The 23,746-nt window shown below is 34.9% G+C and overlaps 1 protein-coding gene across 3 annotated transcripts in view; it reads left to right on the top strand.

The window, feature by feature from the left end:
• The window catches only part of ASCC3 (activating signal cointegrator 1 complex subunit 3), a 222,247-nt gene that overhangs the window by 160,316 nt on the left and 38,185 nt on the right, over positions 1-23,746 (top strand). For all 3 annotated transcript variants that reach the window (XM_039360142.1, XM_039360140.1, XM_039360141.1), the window contains 2 exons: positions 6,345-6,456; positions 6,838-6,972. In XM_039360142.1, the coding sequence (XP_039216076.1) occupies positions 6,345-6,456; positions 6,838-6,972 (247 nt within the window). The remainder of the gene's footprint in view (positions 1-6,344; positions 6,457-6,837; positions 6,973-23,746) is intronic.

Genomic DNA, 23,746 nt, shown 5'->3' with positions numbered 1-23,746 from the left:
TAAAACACTAGAAAGTGTGTTTGTGACAGAGTGAATAGATAGAATTCAAGGACTTCATCCATTGGCACCATCCTAATTATGAAAGGAATGAGCTAGTAGAGATACAGACTCCATAATGTGTTTTAAGTATTCTCTCTCCCGTCCCTTCTTTAACAGTTGAGCTCTAGATAAATAGCTGTCCTCTAAAATTAAACAATCGTATGTGCTAGTAAATGGAATGTTAGGCATTCATCTTCATTGTTCTCAGTCATAAGGATCTGGCAGAGTAACACCATGGCAAATGCCATTAATTTTAACGGGACTCAATTCCTTTATAAATGTACTTAAGATCACAGTATTGTCAACACTTCCTTTTTCCCTTTTTGATAATGCTTCTTAATATTTGTTTTAAAAATGAAATTTATGTCAAGTTATAGGAAAAACAAAGACATTATACGCAGAGCACTTTTTAAAATGTGTGCCATTATGTGAACATGCCATAACTTACCCACCCCCTTTTCTTCCCTGAAGTATTTTTTGGCTGGAGCATAATACCTCTGCATTTATGGAGGCACACACTAGTGTAGGAGCAGAAACCAGAGAAGAAATCATCAAGTATAATTATCTTTGGATGTAAAGAAAAGAGACTTGTTTGGCAATCAAAACTCCTCTCCAATTTCTTTGATTTAGGAAAGATGTAAAAAAAATGAAAAATGATAAGGCAGCACATTCATTTGCAAACATTGATAGTGACAATTTAATACTAAACTTAATTTCAGAAAGATGTATTAATCTTTCTGTTTTTATCCTTTCTATTTATTGCTTCTGGGATTCAGCTAGAGGAAATATGCTAAAACAGAAAAGCTCTCCTTTTAAAAAGGTAACCAAGCTAAAGTCCAATAGAAAATGGGAAAATATTTTTTTCCATATTCCTTTTCCACTTCTGCCTGACATCTCTTATGGCTATTTGGATGATCTCCCAACACTTCAGAGCCTCTTTGAGTGCAGCATAAGGAGCTGTACAGTTGTGCAGCATAATTTGTTGTTTTTTAAGTATCGTTCTGTAGTTATATGAGATATTCTATGGAAGCAAAAGTATAATAGGAAAGTAATTTTGACTATAATCTCTGGCCAATATTCTACAGGTCGACAAATAATTAAAATAACTAAACAATTTCTGCTTCAAATAAAATAAGACAACAGTTTTATATATAAACTTATATCTAAATCATTGAGGCCTTCAAAGCATGTCTGGTTTTGCAGACAGCCTAACAAATTGTATTGGTCAGATAAAAGTAACTCTATAGTTTGGTTCCATTTTGATTACCAGTCAAAAAAAATGATAATAATGGCCATTCGATGTATTAATGGCAGAAATCTCTTTTCTCTTGTAAATGAAATAGCTCTCCAGGGAGTGCCAATTTCCTACCCATTGAGGCGTGTTGAACCACAACTCGTGGATTAGATACAGAAAAGACATTGATTGGGTCATCTCCCCAGTGTTTCATCTATCAGGGCTATGCTTAGAAAGGCATATTTTGTCCAAGCATCCTATCTCTGGCCTGAAGTTAAACCAATTTTTATCAATAGTCTCACCTAAACTGAATGATATTGAAAATGTTTTAAGTGAATAAAATGGGACACCGTTTGTTAACATAGCTGTTTACGTTGTTTATATGAGATTTCTAAGCTTCAAGAAAATTATAATAATAATGAACTAGGTTCTTGTGGGATTTTTTTGTCCACAACATTCTTTGAATGGAAGCAGATTTTTTTAAAAAAAAGAAATTCTAGAATCTGCTTTCATTATCTGTATCATTGCTTCTACCATATAATCCGAACATTAAAAAGCATGGTGTTTTGTAACAAATGACTTGCTGGCCTGACAGTTTTAGCAGTGCCATTTCAAGGCTGATGAAAAATTCCCAGGGAGATTGTGGATCAGGTTTACATAAACTAAACAGGAAGCTATTGCCACCATCATCCACATTAAACTCAAAATGGTCTTTGTAACTTCATCTACATTTTATGTCTCTGCACGTCTCTGTTTCTCAGCTGATGAAATTCCAGTCTTGTTTATATAAGAAAAAATAGTTCTTTTTGTGTGTGTATGTGTGAAAGGGTTATTCTGGATAGTGCTGTTTTAGTGGTTTGTTTTTGTTGTCATCTGTTATTTCAGGGCCATTCAGAAAAAAGGGTAGCTGTTTTAGTGTTTTGATTATTTAAACCTTACACACTTAGTAAATTTTTATGGTACCTTGGAGTTTGTTATTGTATTGTTCCCCAATGGGCAACTAATGAAAGTTACCCTGTCTAGTCCATGTGCTAGATGCTGTTAGTATAAAACTGCCTTTGACTTTCACACCTCTCAGGGGACGAGTAATTGTTGTGTTCAAACAGCCTGTAATTGTGATCCCGCTGGCTTTCTCAGTACGCTTCTGGCTATTAGAATCATTAAACAACTCAGCACCTGTTAACAGCATTGTAAATATTCAACCTTGCTTGTGTGCAGGTTGAGCAGAATATAGGAGAAAGCTTACAGAGCCCAGCCTCATAAATTAAAGCTCCTGACAAGTCAATTATTGTGAAACTGGGTTTCACTGAGAAATAAATGAAATGGGGTGCTGACAAAAAAGGAGGGCTGTCTGTTTGCAGCAGAGGGGAAATAATGACTAGATGATTCAATGCAGGGACCATGAAACTGCATTGTTTTTATTCTTTATCTTCAATTAAATAGTTAGATAATACAGTTACCCAGAAAAGGGGGAGGGTGATATATAGTATAGCTTTATGCAGCTTTGAACATATGAACATTTAAAGTGCACAAAAGTGATAATAGTAGGGTGGATAATCTTTCTAGCTGAATTCCTGTTTGACAGGATAGAAGTTTGTTTGTTTTTTTTTTTAAAAAAAACTGTGTTAAGTTGGAAATCTTGTGCCTGTTTATGCAAAAGTAAGTCCTACTGAGTGAAAATGGTATAACTCATTTATAGGTTTGTTTAGAGTCGTGGTCAAAGAATTAAATCTAACATTATGCAAGGAAGCCTCTAGTTGCAGGGATATGCTTTTACTCGTCACCCTTACACGTGCCCAAATCTATTCTAAAGAGTCCCTCTAAATTGGCAGAGTAGACCTGGGGTATTTGAGGAAGAAAAATTCTACTTATTTGCCTATGTTATAGTGTTTGAATAAAACCTAGGAAAAGTTTGATTCCATTGGATCTCCTACTGGCACTTTAGTTTTTTCTCTTCAAGTTGGGAAACTAGAAGATTTATTCAAGGATTTCTATGTACTCATCAGTCTGTTTTATTCTATTTAAAAGAATGTTATTCTATTACATGGTTCATTATTTGTTTTGTAGGCTTGCGGTTTTCAGAGGAGGAGGGTGTGATATATTGCTCCACAATAATGTTCATAATTTATTTAGTTATATATGTACTGAATTAGTCAAATGCAATTGAATATTATGATATAAAATTATCTTCCATTACAATTAACACCTCTCCCTGACACTGTTGAAATTAAATGAAGTATTAGCAGAAATTAATCTCAAAATTACATGGGCGTATACATAAGGAGAACGTTATTTTTTTTATAGAGGATCAAATCATAATATGTTCAAAGATTACTACTTAATCTATAGAGTGCAAAGTATTCAGTGTATACTGTTTCAGTCTTGGTAGCAAATTTATTTCAGAATCAGTTGCCTTGAATTTAATGGATTTAATTTCTGAAAAATCATAAATAGAATTGTATTGCAAACATAGATTTGTTTAAAAGCATGTATTTTGTACAAATATTATAATGAATGTAGGTAATACTTGTATTAGTGTACCGTACAATAAATGTACAATATTGACAATTATGAACGCCATTAAGTTTTAAGCAACATCCTTGTGATTCATGATTAAAAACACAGTTCATAATCTGTCTCCTTATATGTAAATAGATTGTTTCACTGAAAACACTAAAAATGTTCTTAAAATTATCTCAAACAAAAGTAAAAAACTCCATCCCTTTCTTTGGCCATAGTCTCAGTCTCCCAAAGGAAACGATCTAACTATGCTAAATGTTAGAATTGTTCAACTGCAATTTTTTTAGTAGATGTTATTTTCAAGATGCAAGACTATTTTATCATCATACATCAAGAATTTATCAAGACTTTTTTTTGGGAGGGGGAGATAAAATATATAACAGTAAGATAAAATGGCAGAAGTTGTAAGCTGCTGAGGAAAGTGAATGACAACAAATTCACAGAAGTGGGGAAACACGGTGGAAATATGAAATGCATCAGCCTTAGTAGTTTAGTGCACAATAATATATAGAGATATTTATATGAAAGTATTAAGGTAGTGTGTGAAAGCCAAGCATTTATAAAAGATCTTTTGTATGTACAATTTGTTTCCAAACTACATATTGATATATCAAATGCATGCTGTAACCTTTCATAAAATAACTGTTATACACGTCCCCTCAAATAGCAAATTTACCTTATAGCAAATTGTGCAGTAAATACACTCTTTGATAGCTAAAGGAAGCCACTTGGAGCTAAAAGAAACTACTTACATTGGGCAACAAGCATAAACTGATATATTTGAACAGTGTTTGTTCTCAAAACATTTTGCTAAGTTTTATCCAAATGGTGCTCTTGTAACAGGGAGCACAAACAATACAAATTCAGAATCAAAATAATTGGGAATACATAATCTACAGTATTTGACACGTGCATTTTAGTAAAACACACACATCTAAAGTAGTAAAGACATTTATGGAAAAATCATTATGAATGGTACAGCAAGACACAAAGACAGGAAAGTACAGAAGTATCCACTATTGAGGAGTGGATTATGAAGATGGCAGGAACTTGCAAAATGGCAAAACTGACCTGCTTAATAAGGAACAAAAGAATAAGTGTTTTTATAAAAGACTAGAAAATTTTTATGGATTTTTGCTAGAATTGGATAAAAGTTAACTGAAGATTTCTGGGTTTGCTGATTAAAAGAAGTTGAATATGGAAAGAAGGGAACTATGATGTAGTTCTAAAGGGAAAGAAATGGTAATAGTTTATTTGCAACTGTAAATAAGATCCAAGGCTGCTGCTAACTTCTACTTTTTTCTCTTTCTCTTTTAATGTATTTCTTGCACTTTTACCTTTTTTCTTTCATACATTTGATCTCCTTTATCTTTTAATTACGTAAAACTCTCAATAAAATTATAAAAAGATTATTATGAATGATACTGATTATTCTGTGTTTTCCCAATTGTTGACAATCCACATAGAGTGATAACCAGAAAGCATCCATATATCTCTGTCAGTTGTAATATAACTTTATGATGAAATGATCATATTGTAAAATGTATTTATTTGATTCATTTACTTATTTTTTATCCTGGCTTTATTATTTTTATAAACAACTAAAGGCAGCAAATATAATTAATAACTCTTTCCTCCTCCTATTTTCCCAACAACAACCTGAGAAATGCTTTGGGCTGAGAGTGATTGGTTCAAAATCCCCCAACTGATTTTCATGCCTAAGGTGGAACACTGATTAATTGATTTTTATCCCATCCTTATTTTTGTTCAACTCAAGGCAGTGTACAGTACATACATAATATAGGTAGTCCTCGACTTAACAACAATTCATTTAGTAACATTCAAAGTTACAACAGAACTGAAAAAGTGACTTATGACCATTTCTCATACTTATGACCATTGCAGCATCCCCATGCTCATGTGATCAAATTCAGACGCTTGCCAACTGACTCATATTTATGACACTTGTATTGTCCAGGGGTCATGTGATCAACTTTTGTAACCTTCTGATAAGCAAAGTCAATGGGGAAGCCAGATTCAAAACTGTGTTACTAACTTAACAATGTGAACAGTGATTCACTTAACAACTGTGGCAAGAAAGGTCGTAAAATGAGGTAAAACTCACTTAACAAATTTCTTAATTAGTAACATAATTTCTGGCTCAATTTTATCCAATTCATAGTTTGAGGACTACCTATATCCCTGCCTCTTATTTTCCTCACAACAACTCTATGAAGTGGGTTGAAGTGAGAAAAAAAAAAGACTGACTCAGAGTCACTATTTGGCTCTCATACCTAGAACTCTCAGTCTCCCAGTTTCGATCCAGCAAATTAAGGGAATATAGAACTTCTTGTTCTTTTATCTCAATTATATTCCCTCGAGCATTCTAAATTACTGTCAGGGAAATGTAATATTTAAAGTGCCTACTGATTTACACCTAAAATGAATGACATTTCACACTGCATGTACATGCTGGGCAGTGTTACATTATATTGTTATTTGCATATCAAAAATATTTATTTTTAAATCTGTCCTATTTTCATTTATGCAGTTACTATAACTTAGAAGATGTGAGCCATGATAACATGAACAAGTTTCTTTCCAACCTTGTTGAGAAATCCCTTCTTGATCTGGAATATTCCTACTGCATTAAAATTGGAGAGGTAAGGTTAATTTATATTTCATCCAACAATTTGAGAAAAGTTTGTATCATATATATGAGTGTACCGTATTTTCCGGCGTATAAGATGACTTTCTAACGCATGCAAATTGTCTCCGAAGTCGGGGGTCATACACCAAGTCGTCTTATACGCCGGAAAATACGGTAGTTTCCGGCGTATAAGATGACTTTCTAGGCATGCAAATCGTCTCCGAAGTCGGGGGTCGTCTTATGCACCGAGTCGTCGTATATGCCAGAAAATACGGTATATATATATATTTATGCACCTCTGATATAATACTGTCTAAAATGTCTTATTTAACTCTTCTTGTGTACACTCTGCATTACTTCTATATCCAATGTGTATTTTTTTAATGTCTAATAGGATGACCGTAGTATTGAACCCCTGACGTATGGCCGCATTGCTTCTTATTACTATTTGAAGCATCCAACCATCAGAATGTTCAAGGAGCGTTTAAAACCTGAGTGTGGTGTGAAAGAACTGCTCTCTATTCTGACAGTAAGTTATTTCTTTTATTAATTAGGATGAAGCCAAGGAAAGTATTCTTCCCTACTGTCATGGTAAAACGTACAAAATAAGATATTTGCTATAATTTTTCTGAGATCTTAAATTATCAGAAGTGAAATAGCAAAAGCTATGAAGGCAGGACATTAGGAATTCATCTATTAGTTTATAACTAGATTTCAGCAATGGATAAAATTTCCATCTGCATCATATAAAATATATGAATATATTTGGGAGAATTGTAGTACCTGGTTGCACAGTTGTTAAAATACAATTTTGCAGACAAACTCTGCCCACAGCCTAGAGTTCGATCCTGACTGGCTCAAGATTGACTCAGACTTCCATCCTTCCAAGCTCGTTAAAATGAGGACCCAGATTGTTGAAGGCAATATGCTGACATTGTACATCACCCAGAGAGTGCGGTAAACCACAATGGGGTGGTATATAAGCCTGAGCTATTGCTATTACTACCTCTTTTTCTCTCATTAAACCAAGAATTATTTGAATAATGTTTAGGATTTTCAGACTGGATAATATAAAAATTACACATATTAACTACATTTAATATTTATGTTTATTAACTTTCAGACAAGAGTAATAGAACTATTTTTATCTTCTTTCCAGCAAAATTGTATACATACTGAAAGCAGCTCTTGTTTTTTTTAAATACTAATTTCAATTTTATTTTTTTAAAGAAAGATGTCATACTGCTGGATACAATTAAAAATTGTGCTGGAAGATTGGATTGCTTTCATGGTTTTAATTTTAAACTTTGTCTATGCCAGCTTAATGTGTTGTCTGGCAGCCACAGGCAGCTGTTAGGAGCAATGGAGTACATTTTTATTCAGTAGTGTAATTTTTATTATAAAAAAGAGAGAGGCAAATATATTGGCCAGCATCCAGGGAGCTACTTTGGGCACACCCAGAGGAATTATTAGTTCTTTTTTTTTTTTTAACAGTAAAACTCCCTTTTCCTGTTGCTAATTGTTTTTGAAAGTTACCTCAATTTCCAGCCAAGTGGATTTTATTTTTAAATCAGAAATCCAGAATATCCTTTGGTCATATAGAACTAGATATAAGATGATTGGAGCCAGACCATTGATAAAATAATGGATCATTACCCTATTCCTAACTTTTATCTCCCTTTTTCCTCATTGTGACATGAATTTATCTTAAGTACATCTCTTACCGTCAGCTCTTCAAGGCAGAACAAACTAGGAAACCAAAGTCATGCATGCTAAGGCTACTTTTATTATAGGGTTACAGTAACAGAATCTCACAACTCTAAATGTGCTTTCCCCCCCCCCTTTATTTTCCTGAGAACTAGGGAGATTCCTACTCGGATTGCAGTTCTATCCCAAACTCAGATTTCTTTTAGCTGCCCTTTTGTCTTTATAGCGGCTCTTCTTTCAGTTCCCTTAAGGATATTCCTTTTTTCCCATTACACGTTGTCATTGCGAACCAACAAAGAATCAGTTACTTGCCCTCTCTCTATTTTGTCCTTTATGTGTCACATAGATTTACAGAGAATTGGAGCTCTTAAAAATGAGCCAAAGTAAGGGCTGGTTATGTGATCCATCCAAAATGCAGTAGTGTTTAGATCAAGTCAGTCAATCAATGCCTAAAAATGTTATAGGCATTAGCTAAATTTAGCACTAGAAACACATTGGTTAAAAAATAAGAAAATGAATTAGAGTATAGAAACGTTCAGTTCAACATCTAAGTATATTTACCCATGTTATACAGCTGTATTATTATTATTATTATTATTCTCATCTTGTCTACTGCCCCCTCTTATTGGTACATGATGATTATTATTACTCAGTTTATTTGCATGTACATTGAGAGCTTATGCGCTGGAGACAAATTCCTTGTGTATCTAATCACACTGGGCCAAATTAAACCTGTTCTGTTCTGTTCTACCTCTACCTCTAATCCAGACTTTCAGTCCTATCTGAAGAAGGATAGGATTTGCAAATCTTCCCATTTGGGAACAGCTTATGAAGGCTAATTTCACAGTCTGCTCTCCCTGCAGCCCTACCCCCACCCATTTTTCTCAGTTGCTGGCTGGGATTACCTCCAAAAGGGTTTTAGGAGAAGCAATATTGTAACTGATAAATATGGCTTTCCTTTTGGCATGAGAGTCCTACTGGTGGAAATCAGGCTCCAGATAACATAGAGTAGTGGCCAAAATTGTGGAAACCTTTTTGGAAAAGTGTACAGTAGAAATGCCACCTTTGGTTAAGTTTCCACCATTAAGTGAAGACTTGTTCACTTAATAATACTATTTTACATCGCTTTCTGGGCAACCAGACAACTCTTTGTACCATTACTTTAATTTTATTATGTTTTACAAGCTCACTAAATGAAAGAACACACACAAAAAAAAACCAACCAACTTGATAGCAATTACATAACACACTGACAAATGTCCTCTTCTCAGCTTCAATACATGACATCAATAACTGAATCCTATTGTGATCTGATTGGCTCATTGCCAAAACAAGATGACACCTGATTGGCTCTCTAAACACTCATGCTCATTGGCTACAATTAGATGAAGGAAAGCTACCTGATATAAACCTAAGCAAGTTGTGCTTCCTTTTTCTGGTTATTTGGCTACAACTTTTCATAGAATACAGTATAGATAATTGAACAAACTTTCAGGGGTGTATTACATTCTTGATTAAATTATCTTTCCATTGATATATAATTTTATGGTACTACTCCAAAAAAAAGTGGTGTTATTAGCCATCAAACCTCAAAAATACACTTTTCCCAAAAGGTTTCCACAATTTTGGCCACTACTGTAGGTCCTTCTGTAAATAAATGAGTAAAACAGTATAATTATTTCTGTCAAATGTAGGCTGCCTTAATAACAATAAATAGAATAACTATGATTGTAGCTGCATCCTTCATTTAAAAAGATTACATTTCTGAAAATACTAGTTAGACACTTTAGTTAAGCTTTTGCTTACAAATAATTGATGCAATTTTTCAATAATGGTTTTGGCTGCCATCCTAAATTTTAGGATTTATTTGATGGAAGTTATATCTTTGGTTTGCTTTGTTGCCAACATCAGATCTTCTCTTAAAATGTAGTTTGCTTCTTTCATTTGTCATCCCAGAATAAATTAAATTAAATTTCAAATATAATTGGAATATAAGGATTTTTGTAAACGTAAATCGAAGTGTAAATAATATTACTGTTATCACATTTTCGTTATTAACATTCAGCCTAAGAGTTTTAGTTTCTTGTATTTCTGTTAACTAAGAGACAGAGAGTTTTTCTGCAATTGTTTGCTTTGTAGAAGATATTAGGTATTTTAACAGAGTTGCCACTAAGTGTCCTCCCATAGATTCCCAGAACCCACACACACATATGCAAACTATGCATTAATGAGCTTCATAATTAAAGGAGTCACTTCACACCTCTATTGTTAATCAGTGGCATTGCATCTGTCCTATTCCATTGATGCCTTTCTCACTTACTTATTGAAGCATTTAACAGTTTTGGCAATAGGGAATTACATGGCATGGGGTAAGTAGTCTAATTAGATGCAAGTGAAACTCCTTGGGGAGAGAGATATTTAAAAAGTAATTTGAAGAATCTCTTAATGATGCTGGCAGTGAAAACTGTAGTCCAGGGGTGTCAAAATGCCAGCCCGCGGGCCAGACGTGTCATGAAGAAACTGCACCCACCTCATTGCCAGCAATGGGGGGAAAGCGCAGATACATCACGCGACATCACGTGATGTCGTGAGTTTGACATGTCTGCTGTAGTCTATAGTGGAAAAAGGCACGTCAACATTGCAAAACATGGTTGCAGTAATAGCCGTGTTCACAATTCACTCATAAGGTTTGGAGGGTAGAGAGATGTTTGTCTGTTTAAATTTATTTTGAATAAAAATGTAAATAGTTTTTTCTTATTTTGAGATACATTGATTGTCTTTTTAATTTAATAACATTTCAAAGCTTATCTTATAGATAATAATGTATTTACCAACAGTAAAACAAAACTCACAGAAAGCAGATTGTACTCCACAATGGAGTGGTCATTCAGGCAAGAAGATTTATACCTTTAGAAGGAATCCAGCTTTATTCCTAGTTCCTTTATTTTATTTGCAGAAAGTTCTGGAAGTAAGAGATTGCTAATATGTTCTAAGGATCAAAAAGGACTCAACGATGAATCTTAGATGGCAGAAATTGGTTTCTGATTCCACTGTAAAAAAATCACAAACAGAGCAATTTGAGCACTCTCCCCACAATGCACACTTTCTAAATCTGGAGGTTACAAACCTAAAGTATGATCAATGTGTATTTTGAATTTGTTTTATCCCAACAATATCATCCCTTCCCAACAACTTTGTGGATCCAAAGAAAATTATCAAAATGCTAGATTTCCAGGCCCAAGAATATTCTTCTCGAAGGAACTCATCAGCAATCTGCATAAAGATGTCAGAGCTTAGATTCTAGATGGATATAAGGATCACTTTTATCATTGTAAAATAATTCTTGCTAACATTGTAGGCCAAAGTTCCCCAGTTTGTTAAGTCCGGATGATGGGAATATAATACAACATATCTGGTTAAAAAAAGGTTGCCATGGAGTTATAGCTGATTTCTTTGTCTTCCTAGGTATAAATAAAACCATTATTTCAGAAGATGACAGGGTTTTGATATGCATGAACTAGTACTAGCCAAAAGGAGGAAAAGATTATTTGAATGCTTAATTAAAACATAACTTCTCTGATCTTGCTCCAAAACCAGCCAATAAAATGGGCAGAATGAAAAATAGATCTTGCTTAAGATTACTTTTCTACAGCTTCAAGAGTTGGATTGCTAAAGGTTTTTGTCTGAAAGGAAGGTGTTTTAAGGTATTTCAAGCATCCAAAATTTATGGGCCCTCCTGTAGCTCTTGGTTCATTGCAGGTATCCTTACTTTCTATTCTGTCCATGTGTGTGGTGTGTTTGTTTCTCTTTTTACCAGCTTTACCACAAGAGGGAGCTCACAGGGCCCTTCCTGTGTTTCCACAGAAGCTACTCTCTATGTGGATAAGACTTCATTTCCCTTTTTCTTTGCCATTCATTTCCTTGTAACCCACAAGGCAGCTTTTGAAATCCAGTTGCACTAATAAAATATTGAGGATGTTATCCTTGATTTAAACATCTTACCTTACGAACCAAACTTTGCTTAATTCCCTCGAACCATAACCTATAGCACTATTAAAAGAAATGTCATGATTTTACTCTTTTCTTTCAACTTTATAGGTAACCAGGGGTTTTAACAATTTTATCACATAATTGAGCAGTGACATTTAAAAATATGGTTTCAGATGAGGGCTTTTTTGGCTATGAAAAATATGGAAGACCACTCTTATAGATTATAACCATACTAAGCAGAAAAGCAGATTAAAGTACAGGATCGTATTTATTGTCAAGAGAACAGACTTTTCTCAAGGACAAATAAATGAAAATGAACAACTTCATTAAAAGTACTGATCATCATTTTATACAACTTTGTTGCAGAAGGTCAGTGAAGATACATTATAAAATACCTCAATAGATTGGGGCAAATAAATGAAGCAAACTACACTATAAATGTAGTAATGTAAACACAACATTAAAATACATCACTAAAAATGAGGTTTCTAAATGATAATTACTTTGAATTAAATGCTAACATAGTAGGTGAGAAAAGATTTTATTACTAAACCGCAATTATATAAAAACACTGCTTTAATAATGCATTAAATTATTATTAAAATGTTTGATAATATTAGTAACTCATCTATCACTTTCTCATAGTTAAGTGCCAATAGTTAACTGTCATGCAGTCATATAACATTCTACATCCAGTAACTCTTATCTCATTTCATATTTAGCTGCTCCTTATAGCATGATGCTAGACAAAATTTTGCTACATGCTGTATTATTTTAGGTACAATATGAAATTATTGAGATCTTTCTGATATACCCTTCCTATATGGGCAGAGTCTTCTATTCTGGGGAATATTCTTATAACTACTTTCAAGAGTTTATCAAGGGACAGTATATTTAAGTGGGGTAGGGAATATCGTGTTTGTATTTATTTCAGGCACAGATATACTGAGACTTTACAATCTTCCTTTCCATCTCTGTACCTCCTACATATCTTCCCTATTATTTGGGGAGGTCTCTCAGCTATTCATTGTGGATTTGGAGGGGGTTCAAAGGAAAATAGTTGAGACTGTTGGAAAACTGAAAGGGGCTACTTGTTTTCGTTGGAAGACTGATAAAGTTGGGCACAATCCTGAGCATCGGAGAAGAATCCAAATTTTGGAAAGTCTCTTTCTAGCTCATTTTGGTTTTCCAATTAGGTCTGGAGGGATTAGGAGTAATAGGAAAAGGCCATTTTGAGTGTACATCCGAAGAGAATATAAGTGGATATTTTCATTAGATGATTTCATCTATCTTTTTACCTCCTTCACTAGAATACAGAAAAAGATGGTTCCTGAAAAAGTTGGTCTTTCAAGCAGCATTTTAAATTCTCCTGATTTGAAAAAGCAAGTTGAGGATTTAATTAGGCAACAGTTTAAAGGGAAATGACCATTTTATTTCTCTGTATTGAGATTGGATATGAACCTGACATCCTGTGGTGGAATGTAGTCTCGAGTCACAGGAGGAAAGGGTTCTTTGCCTTCTGGGAACACACGTACCCCATGCGCAGCTTCAGAATATATTCCATCACACATGTAGTGGTACAAACCAAACAGCATTGTTCATCTCAGCTTACTTAGTGAATATGAAATGTTCCACGTAATAGAATTTATTTGATTAACAATTGCATTTCCGTTGAAGAATGTTCCCCTTTATTTGGGGCTATGCTACAATAGCAATACAATGAAATTAATTTTCATTAAGGGCTTGCAAGTATATTAGTAAACTTTTAAACCGACTTTGCAACCTATATAATTGATGCCTGCTCATTACTTTCTTAAGAAAAGTATTTTATGATACAACCAGTGGCAGCTTTGACAGTAGGGTGAAAAAATGATTTTTATACCATATCTTAATGAGAATTGATTGAATAGGAAATCAGTAAAATAAATATGCAGACTCTTTTTTAATTTTCCCTGCAGTCAGGTAAGAAAGAAGGAAATATATTTTATAAGGCTTTTAAATATTTTAGTGCTGAGTTTTGTTTGTTTGTTTGTTTGTTTTAAAAAACTCTGGAGCAATAAGGGACATAAATGGATGCCCATCTGCAACTTTTTAAAACAGCCACCTCCTTTTCTGGTGTCATGGGGCAGCTACCTAATCCTGGGAAAGAGATGGTTGTTTTAAGAGTTGCAGAGAGGATCTGCATTCATGCCCCATGCACTTCAATAGACCTTTTTGACACTGAATCTGAAGGACTCAACAAACCTAAAACAAGACTCCTGCCAATATCAGAGTTGTCATGGAAATATAACCCCAGTAGTCTGCTGCCTTGCATAGGGACAGAACCTATTTGTAGGCTGTACCGTAATGGAATTTACTGGATAAAATATCAGATGTAGCTTAGACAAAATAAGTTACTGCTCATTACATTACTTAAAATAGGAAAAATGACATCATGGTATCAATATTACAAGTTGTAAATTTCTGAAAAGTACTTTCAACTATTATAAAGATAGATTTTCTATGTAAAACCTTAAATTTGATATTATCTCAGTAATATCTTACAGTTTACTTGCATTCTTCTTACCAGGGAACCTGCCTCACGCCAGTAAGTTAAAGTCTCCTTTAAGTCCAGCACACTTCTCCTTATTTTCTTCCCTTTTCCAACAGACTCAAAGAATATCAGTCCCTATGCATTAGAAGTTACCAGGTTGGTAAAAGCTGTTGGTCTTTGTGTACTTAATACTGGGACATTCCAGAGCTATGGATTCTGCTTAAATCTTCCTTTTGCAATTTAACTGATTTGCAGCAGAGCTGCTAGCAAGAAATTACAAATTAACACTGGCGTACAAATACATTTGTTTTGATTTTCTGTAATACGTGTAAGTAGGTAAAATTGTTTTATGAACTGCAGTTATTTTTTCTAGGACCTAGTGTCATTCTGCATTTTTTTTTTCAGCCGATACATTCCATGGTTTGCCCGATCTAAGTTCTGAGGGTCTCCCCAGACATAAGTAATTCCTTCATATTCCCCCACCCCCGAAGTTCTAAAGCAAACTTTAAATTAAAACCACCTGTTGCTCTCAGCCATCCCAACAAAGCACAGTCAGTAGGTAAATCACAATGACAGTGCTCACCACTCATTGCTGACTTAGTATGCCATATCGTATTTTTATGCAGTGCAATGATGGGGGGAAATGGGGAGAAAAGAACCAAACACACACACACACACACACACAGAAAGAGAGAGAGAGAGAGAGAGAGAGAGAGAGAGAGAGAGAGAGAGAGAGTTTTTATCACTCCTAGTGATCCAGGTCTAGAAAAAGTAGTTGTATCTCTCTTTTTTTGGCAGCTATTATTACATGAGAAAAAATGATTACAAGAAATATAGCATAACTATTATTTTTGGAATTTATTTTAGTAATTCTATGCCATGTTTCATAGGGGGAAAAATAGTTCACATAGAAAATGAAAAGATGGATGCAGTTTAAATGTTGATTCATTTAAGGAAGTCAGATTAAAAGAGGGGTGTAATAGCATCCTGCAGTCCAGCAAAACTAAAAAAAATAATAATTAAAAAAACAAAACTGAAGTGGTGTCAATATAAGTTATATAATATGCATTTTTTCTGATCTTGCTATTGTACAGCTGGAATAAGTTAATATGATAATGGTTGTGCTAAGTTTAACATACAATTCTGTCCGAATCCTATAATTCACATATAAAGGCAACTTGGTTAAAAAAAAACATATAAAACATATAAAACTGAGCACAACCTCAAATATACATGCAATTTATTAAAATCAAATGCTTTTCTCAGCCCAGAAAATAACATCCACCATTTCATCATGAGGACAATCTTTGCAGAACAGGGTGAATATTATACTAATTAGATCCCTTGGAGCACTTCACAGCTAGCATTTAAATCTGACATTTAGCCATAAAAACAGGTGTTATACTTACCACATAGTATTCTGGAATCCTATAAGCATAGCCTATAAATTAATATGCTGGATATTAGGATTATCCTAGCAACCACAGTGAGGGGAGATGGAAAGCAGTAAACCATAAAGAGCCAGTTAGTACAGAAAGATTATTAATTGGAACTAAAGGTAATGTGATTGTTTATTTATAAATTTCATAGTTGCTTATCACATCTATTTACTTTAGGCAGCTCAAAATTAAAATATAAAAACACTACAATACATTAAAAAACACAATAATATAATATAACAAAGGCCCCTAGAAATAATCGCACAATTATAATCCCATACATGGTGTACTTAATTAACAACCAGCCAACACCTCTTGTCTTGTAAGATTTTCAGGAATCCAGATCTCAAGGGGGATGCTGTCTCATAGGGCAAGTGCCACAACAAAGAAAGCATCCTTCGTAGGACCTGCTAGATGACATTGTTTCACTGCAGAGGCCTGGATCATAGTTATCCTGCTGTATTGGTGGGACCCACAGAGATCATTAGGAAGAGCTCCAGAAATAACCTGGTTCTATGCCATATAGGGATTTATAGGGTTAAATTAAAACTTATTTTTCTCTAACCTGATTCTCAGTGTCTCTAGGCACTAGGAAAAACCTTAATAGCATCACATAGATGGACAAGGATGGAAATGTATAGCTAGATGTCATCAACATACTGGTAATATTTAGCTCTGTATCAGCAAATGATCACACCTAAAATTAAGGATATTTGGAAAAGACACCCTGCAAAGCAGAGGTCTGTATTTTATTTTTTGTACCAAAAAGATTGTGTGCCAGCATTCCTTTCTGCCATCTCAATAATAGTAGCCATTTGTGTTTCTTTGATCTACTTATTAACTTCATAGTTGTCTTTCCATACCCTCTTGAACATGCAATGTGTTATGTAGCATTATATGTGACTTATCACTTTATATCTTTGTCTGCTTTTCTGAGAGGAAAATGCATATCTCAAATCATATTCTGCCATGAAAACTCCATCCATTTGTCCTTTCCTCTTGTATCGATTCAACTGTAGTACGAAGACTTTTGTCCTATATTAGTCTTTAAATGTCCAGGTCAATTCAAGGTTCTGGTTGTTACCTATAAAGTCCTAGATGGCATAGGGTCTAGTTACTTGAGGGACAGCATGTCTTCCATAGTACCTGCCCAACAAATTGAATCACATCATAGTTAGCATGCTCTGGATTCTTTCGATTAAACAATACCCTCTCTTGGGACCTCTGGAGCAAGCTTATCTTCTCTTTAGCAATGCCTGCCCTCTGGAATAAAGTTCCCTCCAAGATCCAGACAGCCCCCACCTTCTGTTTTCTGAAAGGTCTTTGAAGGCCTTTACCCAAAGTTTTAGCAAAAGTAAGTGAAGCCCCCCCCCCTTGGATTATATGGGTCGGTTTATTTTGTTCCCATTTGGTTTTTTTGTTACTCTTTCCATCTTCATTCTTTGTATATGGTACTTTATTTTTTGTTTTAACATTTATCTGTAGCTGTCTAATTAATCACTGGAGCTGGGCAGCATATAATTTTAAATAATAACACATCTTTAAATAGCGGTTCTGATTTGGGTTGAGCAGACTATGTAGACTATAAGAAGGAAGGGATACAATCCAAGATTTATTACAAGAAATAGAAGTGCAAATATTGAAATATGACTGAAGAAAATGGATGAAACTAAAGTCTTGATCCCTTAGAGAAAAATGCAGTTGCTTATGTAAAAAAAAAATGTGAGTAACTTCTGCCATTTTTTTTTTTTTTTGAGAATTTATCTCCCCAATTAATGTATGCCAGCACTGTCACCTAGGACAGTCAAATGAAAAATTGCATATTTTGGAAACGATCTACAGAATTTCTCCTGCATTACACTCTGTTTCTAATATTTGATCTGATGTTCAGAATGTAAACAATGGATAAGCTATCCAGCCCATAAGGTAGAAGGAAAATGTTTGTAGTTTATGTCTTTCGGAGATATAAAATAGATAAATGCTATTTAAAATAGCATGCTGCTGTAGAAAATAGGGAATGTTTCTTAATTCTTTAGGAATTTTTGTTGTCATTTAGTTAACTAGGGTTTTAAAAGATGCTACTGTTGAATGCTATGTGAGTTGTAAGAATGCATGCTCACCTTCTCTCACAGAGAGCAGATGGATGCTTGACTGGCTGCTAATCCACAGCTGGAATGGTTTCAGCATTTTCCATGTTGCTGAGTTAGAGTGGTTTTCTAGTGGACTGAGAGGGCAGCAAGAGAGGGATATCATTATTCATCCGTATCCCAGTGGGATTTCTGCCAGGAGAGATTAATTTTTTCTCTTATGCTTGTAAAACAAGCTCAGGTGGAGTCTGTAATCCTCAGGGCACGGGTGGCAGATCAAGGAAGATGCTACAAAGCTAGTTAATTTTCAGATTCTAGGGGAAACAGAAGCTCTGTTAGATGTATAAATACATGATTGCAAATTTAAGTAGCTCAAATCCAAATGGGATCTTCCCAGACATCTGGTACTGAAATCTCTCTTTTTTTCTTTGTTTTTAATAGAACTTCTTGCTAGTTCGAATTGCAGCAAAAGAAGCTCTCTTCAGTTACCTTCCTCTTGGCAGATCTATTAAATATATCTTACAAGTAGTAAATAGGAATGTAAGATGAGTCAAAGTATAGAGAACACAGGTTTATTGAATGTGCACACTGCATCCTTTATTACAAAATAGCCAAGTTAAATTTTCCATTTTTCACTCTGTTTGTTCCCTCTCCCCCAGTCACCAAGATATGAAATAGCATTCGTTTAAAGTCCAGTGCTCAGCAACTTGAGCAGATTTCTACATAAAGTTAAACATTTAAGGATTTCTATTTGGTGGAGGGGGGTTTCTTTAAAGATAGAGCCATCAACCAATATTTAGCCTACTGCCAATGTCCCTGCCATTATGGTCACCAAAGAATAGACTGGTTTTAAATTACTGAGATTTTGTAAAATATGTTTTTTATCATATGAGTTTACATAGTGGCTTCAAACATCAGCAAGAGCCCAGAGGAAGAGTCGCCAGCTGGATTAGTTATGGAGATGGTCATCTAAGTTTCAAGTTTCAATATCTATCTACCATATCCCCCTGTGGATACAGCTCCTTTTATCCCAGAAGACTTAGAAGATGAGAATTGGCTCAGTGACACTGGAAGGCTAGTGTCACTTAAGGGATTCATAGCCAGAATCCCTTAGGCTCTCCACTATTTAGATAGGAGGGGTACTCTTATCCAAGGGGATTAAAGCATCTTAGTTAAACCTGGGCTCTGTGCAAACACATTGTTCACTTACATCTACACAATATCTTGCAATCCTAGCTGATACAACTCACTGTTCAAACCATTAGATATCTCTTCTGTAACATGGATCCCCATTTGTGATCCACATGGATATTCCTCTAAAGCAACTGACATACATACAAACATACATACATAAACACATATATATATACATAAAGAAAAACATAATGGACCTCCGCTCATAAAACAGGGCTTCCCTATCCTTTTACAAGGCATTTTGGAAAATCTCCCATTATAGCAATAATACTTAGACTTATATACTGCCTTACAGTGCTTTACAGCCCTCTCTAAGCAGTTTACAGAGTTAGCATGTTGTCCCCAACAATCTGGGTCCTCGTTTTACTGATCTCAGAAGGATGGAAGGCTGAGTTGCCCTTGAGCCCGTGAGAATCAAACTGCTGAACTGCTGGCAGTCGACAGTCAGCAAAATTAGCCTGAAATTTTGGGATGGGGAAATGGACAGGGACAAATTGCTCTACTCTCAGCAACTTTTCCTATTCAATTTATTCCATTTAGAAACTTCCCCATTCCTCTAGCTATTGGGGATCCAAAGAAGCTCACTTGTAGTTTAAAAGATAGTCATGCTGACTGGAAGGTTATTAAACCAAAGAAGCTTGATTTGCAATCAGTAATAATTAGTTATTAGTTTCTGGGCAACTGTTCAACAAATATTCTATCTTCATATTGTTATCAACTTATATAAATCATACCAAACAGTTTATACTAAGAGATAGAAAGTTAAACTTTTTATGAACTACTGATTTTATTTTAAATATTTCTTAACTTTCTGTCAATGTATAATAATAGTGAATATAATCCTTTGCAATCAGCTATGATGTCTGACAAGAATTAGTCTAAAGCATCTCTTGAGATGCCAGAATATCCCTATCTTTGATTTTATACTTTCCCCCATGCTGAGCATTTTTTGGAAGGTTCTAAATCCTTGTCTTCAGGATAAATTATGCAAAAATGCACTGCTATTGTTATGGAGAATCAATATAACAGATGTGGAAAATTGTAGGAATTACTTTGTGAGCAAGAGATACCTTTCATGGATGATTATCCAAACACCATCCCATACAACAGTGGTTAATGGGACAATGGAACTTGCATGGATTTTGGTTCTCTTGAAAGCCTTTACATACATGTAAGAAATTAATATGGAAAAACTGGAAACCAAACAACCTTTAATTTTGGGGTTGTTAACTAACATAGGAATTGTTAGTACTTGATCTGCTTTGTCTAGGTATCAATGAATATGCATGCCCTCACTGTGCATATTATTAAAAATTCTGTCTGCAGATATTTTTATGGAAGAGAGGCATCCATAAATATATATATTTTTAAATTACTTAAGTGAGGCTAATGTTTTAACATATAAAGGGGAACCATGTCCTATGAATTCCTTTCAGTAATGTCTAAAATAGTTCCTGACTTGAAAGAGAATTGATTTTTATCATTAAGCTGCTAAGCTATTGAAAGCCACAAACCACAAACAAAATTGTGCTGACAGATATAAGCATTCCATGCTGTGGGCTGTTTTGTTGTTGTTGTTGTTGTTGTTGTTGTTGTTGTTGTTGGAAAGAAAAACACAGTTACTTGAGGCTAATAACAGTATTAGAGCTGTGAGCTTATGAAAGAAGAGCAAGTTTTGAAAATTAGACCTGTTTGAGGAAGTGCCCTGTATGATGACATAGTGAAAGAAGAAATATATGTTAGAGAACAAATTAAGAAAATGATTAGATTGTATATGCTGTTGACTTATTAGGTGAGAAATATTTCATATACAGTTTGACTAGATAGTTTTTATTGAAAATAAGAGTGAAGCTAAATGAAACAGTTGATTTCCCATTATCATTCTAAACACTGAGAACATTTCATACAGGTATTGAACAGCATGAGAAATACTATATATCAGTGGCCTAAAGATTAATCATTAAGTACCATATTATTTTCTGAAAACCATCTGATTTGAAGAACTAGAATATTGTCACAAGGTTCAATACAATCAGATGATGCAGAAGGATTCCATGGTCACCGACTTCCAGTTTCCAGTTTAGATATCCATGAAGGTAACAAAAGTAGTCCCATAATCAGTACTTGGAGATACAAAATCCAATCAGTGAAGAGTTCCTTCATAGAAACCTTAAAAATTGGAAATAGGCACCATGTACCATCTGCACGGAGACTTTGATCAGTAGCCTTAATCTGTTCATTCCCATCCTGATCAGTTTAATCATCCACCTTAGAAGAGTCAACTATTTTGAAAATTATCATCCAATCTCCAGTTTCACTTCTGGAAAAGCCCTGAGCTCTAGTTCTTGGTGGAAAACTGTGTATATAAATCCTTCCAAGTCTATCTTGGGAACAGGTTTTGGCACAAAGATAGCTTTTCTCTCATTGATGAACATCTGGTATGTTGTCACTTTTGAGACTGTTGGCCATAATGTCATTCTGAAGTTCTTGAGAGAATTGGGGGTTGGGAACATTATTTTAAGATTGTCTTGTTCCGATATTTCTGGACACTGTCAGTGGCATTGAAAAACATCTAGTTGGCTCTTTCAGAATTATTCTCAGGTTCTATAAGAGCCTACAGTACTTCACCTTGGTTGCCGGATCTGCTTTGGGCAGAGCCATCTTCAATTTGTTATTTCTGTCCCACTGTTCACAAAGCTCACCCGCAAGTGCTTCATACAGATGCTCCTCATGAGGAGACCATAAGACTGATGGGGAAGACAAAGGAATAAGCCATTTTGCTGCAAAATAATTGGTACTTTCAAACGAACACTAGGTTCATATTATCTCCTTTTCTAATCACTTTTGGAAATGGTTCCTTAACTCCTTTTCAGCTATTAGGAACCTTTGGATCAACAGGTTTTACAGCACAGGGTGAGTTTCCTTCTATCATTAGCGCAAGAACTTTTAAATAAAAGTTTAAGAACTTTTAAAAGATTATTTTGGATAAATAGCAAAAGGATGATTAGAACTTGGATTTTGGAAAGTTACAAACGGATTAAGGACTTGAAATAACATTTTGGGATTAATTATAAAAATCCTTCTCGTGAGAAAATGCTTTTGTTTGAGATTCTCTTTAAAAAAAAAAACCCTGAACAGGATGAGAGTAGAGGATATCAGAAGGAACTAAAGATTACAATTAAAGGAGAACATTTAAATTTGACTTTCTAATGCAGAACAAAGCAAAATATTTTAACATTCAAAATACTGAAGGATATTTTTTAACAATTGATCCAGAAATTAATTCTAAGAATGACTACTTGTATAGCTAGATTGATATATTTTTTTCTGTTTTTCTGTTTTTCCTTTTCTACACTTTCTATTTTTCTCTCTCTTTATTATTTTACTTGGTTAGTTTGTATTAGTTTTTATTATTTTAAAAGAGTCTATGTTACTTCCATTTTATTTAAAATCTAAACCTCTGTATGAATTTGGAGACGTGTGTGTGAATTTGGAGCTAATTCTAATCAGTTCTCTGATGCCCTTTTCCTTTTGTACAAGTTTAGATTTAAATATGTGCGGAGACATCATATGCCTTCAGTTTGTAAAGAACTGGATACTGGAAACCAAATTGAAGCTGAATTTGTACTAGCTCATGATGTTATTGATTCCAAGTATTAGATATCAGGGAAATATACCTGATCAGGACAGGTTTGCACTTTTCTTTAATTGCTATCTTCATACCATGGGGATCTTCCTGAATCCAATTTAGTCATATAATATCAATGGAAGGATTGGCCTTTTATATGATTTATTCTATAAACCTATTGCAAATAAACAAATTGCACACTGTCATATTCAAACTCTTACCTTTCTTGTGCCCAAATTGCCTGCAGACCTCCTCTGCTACATTTTACCCTAAATTCTTAAGTCATTAAAGGATCAGTTTTTGCTAGTCTCACTATGGGAATGCTTAACATCAGCAGCTAATTCTGCTTTTCTGCAATAGGCTCTAGATCAGTGATTGCGAACCTTTTAGAGACCAAGTGCCCAAAAACTGGTCCTGCCCCCGCTCCATCTCCTTGCTCCACCCCTGATCTGCCCCATCCCCCACCCGCCTGCCCACAGGACCACTCACCGCCTCCAGGGCCCACCGCAGATCATCCAGGCAACCCAGCAGCGCTATGGCGGCCACACCCTCTGCCCCCACCCTGCAGCATCAACTGTATGATGGGGCGTGAGACAGAGTCTTGTCTACGCTGCCTGGCTGCCATGTCCTTGGCTGTGCTGCTCCACATTGGCCATATTCGAAGGCGACTCTCCTTCAGGGGGCTGCTGGAGAGGAGGGGTCACCGGGGGAGGCAAGGCTGGGGC

The sequence above is a fragment of the Crotalus tigris genome, unplaced genomic scaffold (assembly GCF_016545835.1).
Source record: "Crotalus tigris isolate CLP2741 ecotype Arizona unplaced genomic scaffold, ASM1654583v1 scf7180000019156.414591, whole genome shotgun sequence".
In the NCBI taxonomy this organism is placed as follows: domain Eukaryota; kingdom Metazoa; phylum Chordata; class Lepidosauria; order Squamata; family Viperidae; genus Crotalus; species Crotalus tigris.
The sequence above is the reverse complement of the archived record's forward strand: the minus strand, read 5'-3'. Positions and strand labels throughout refer to the sequence as shown.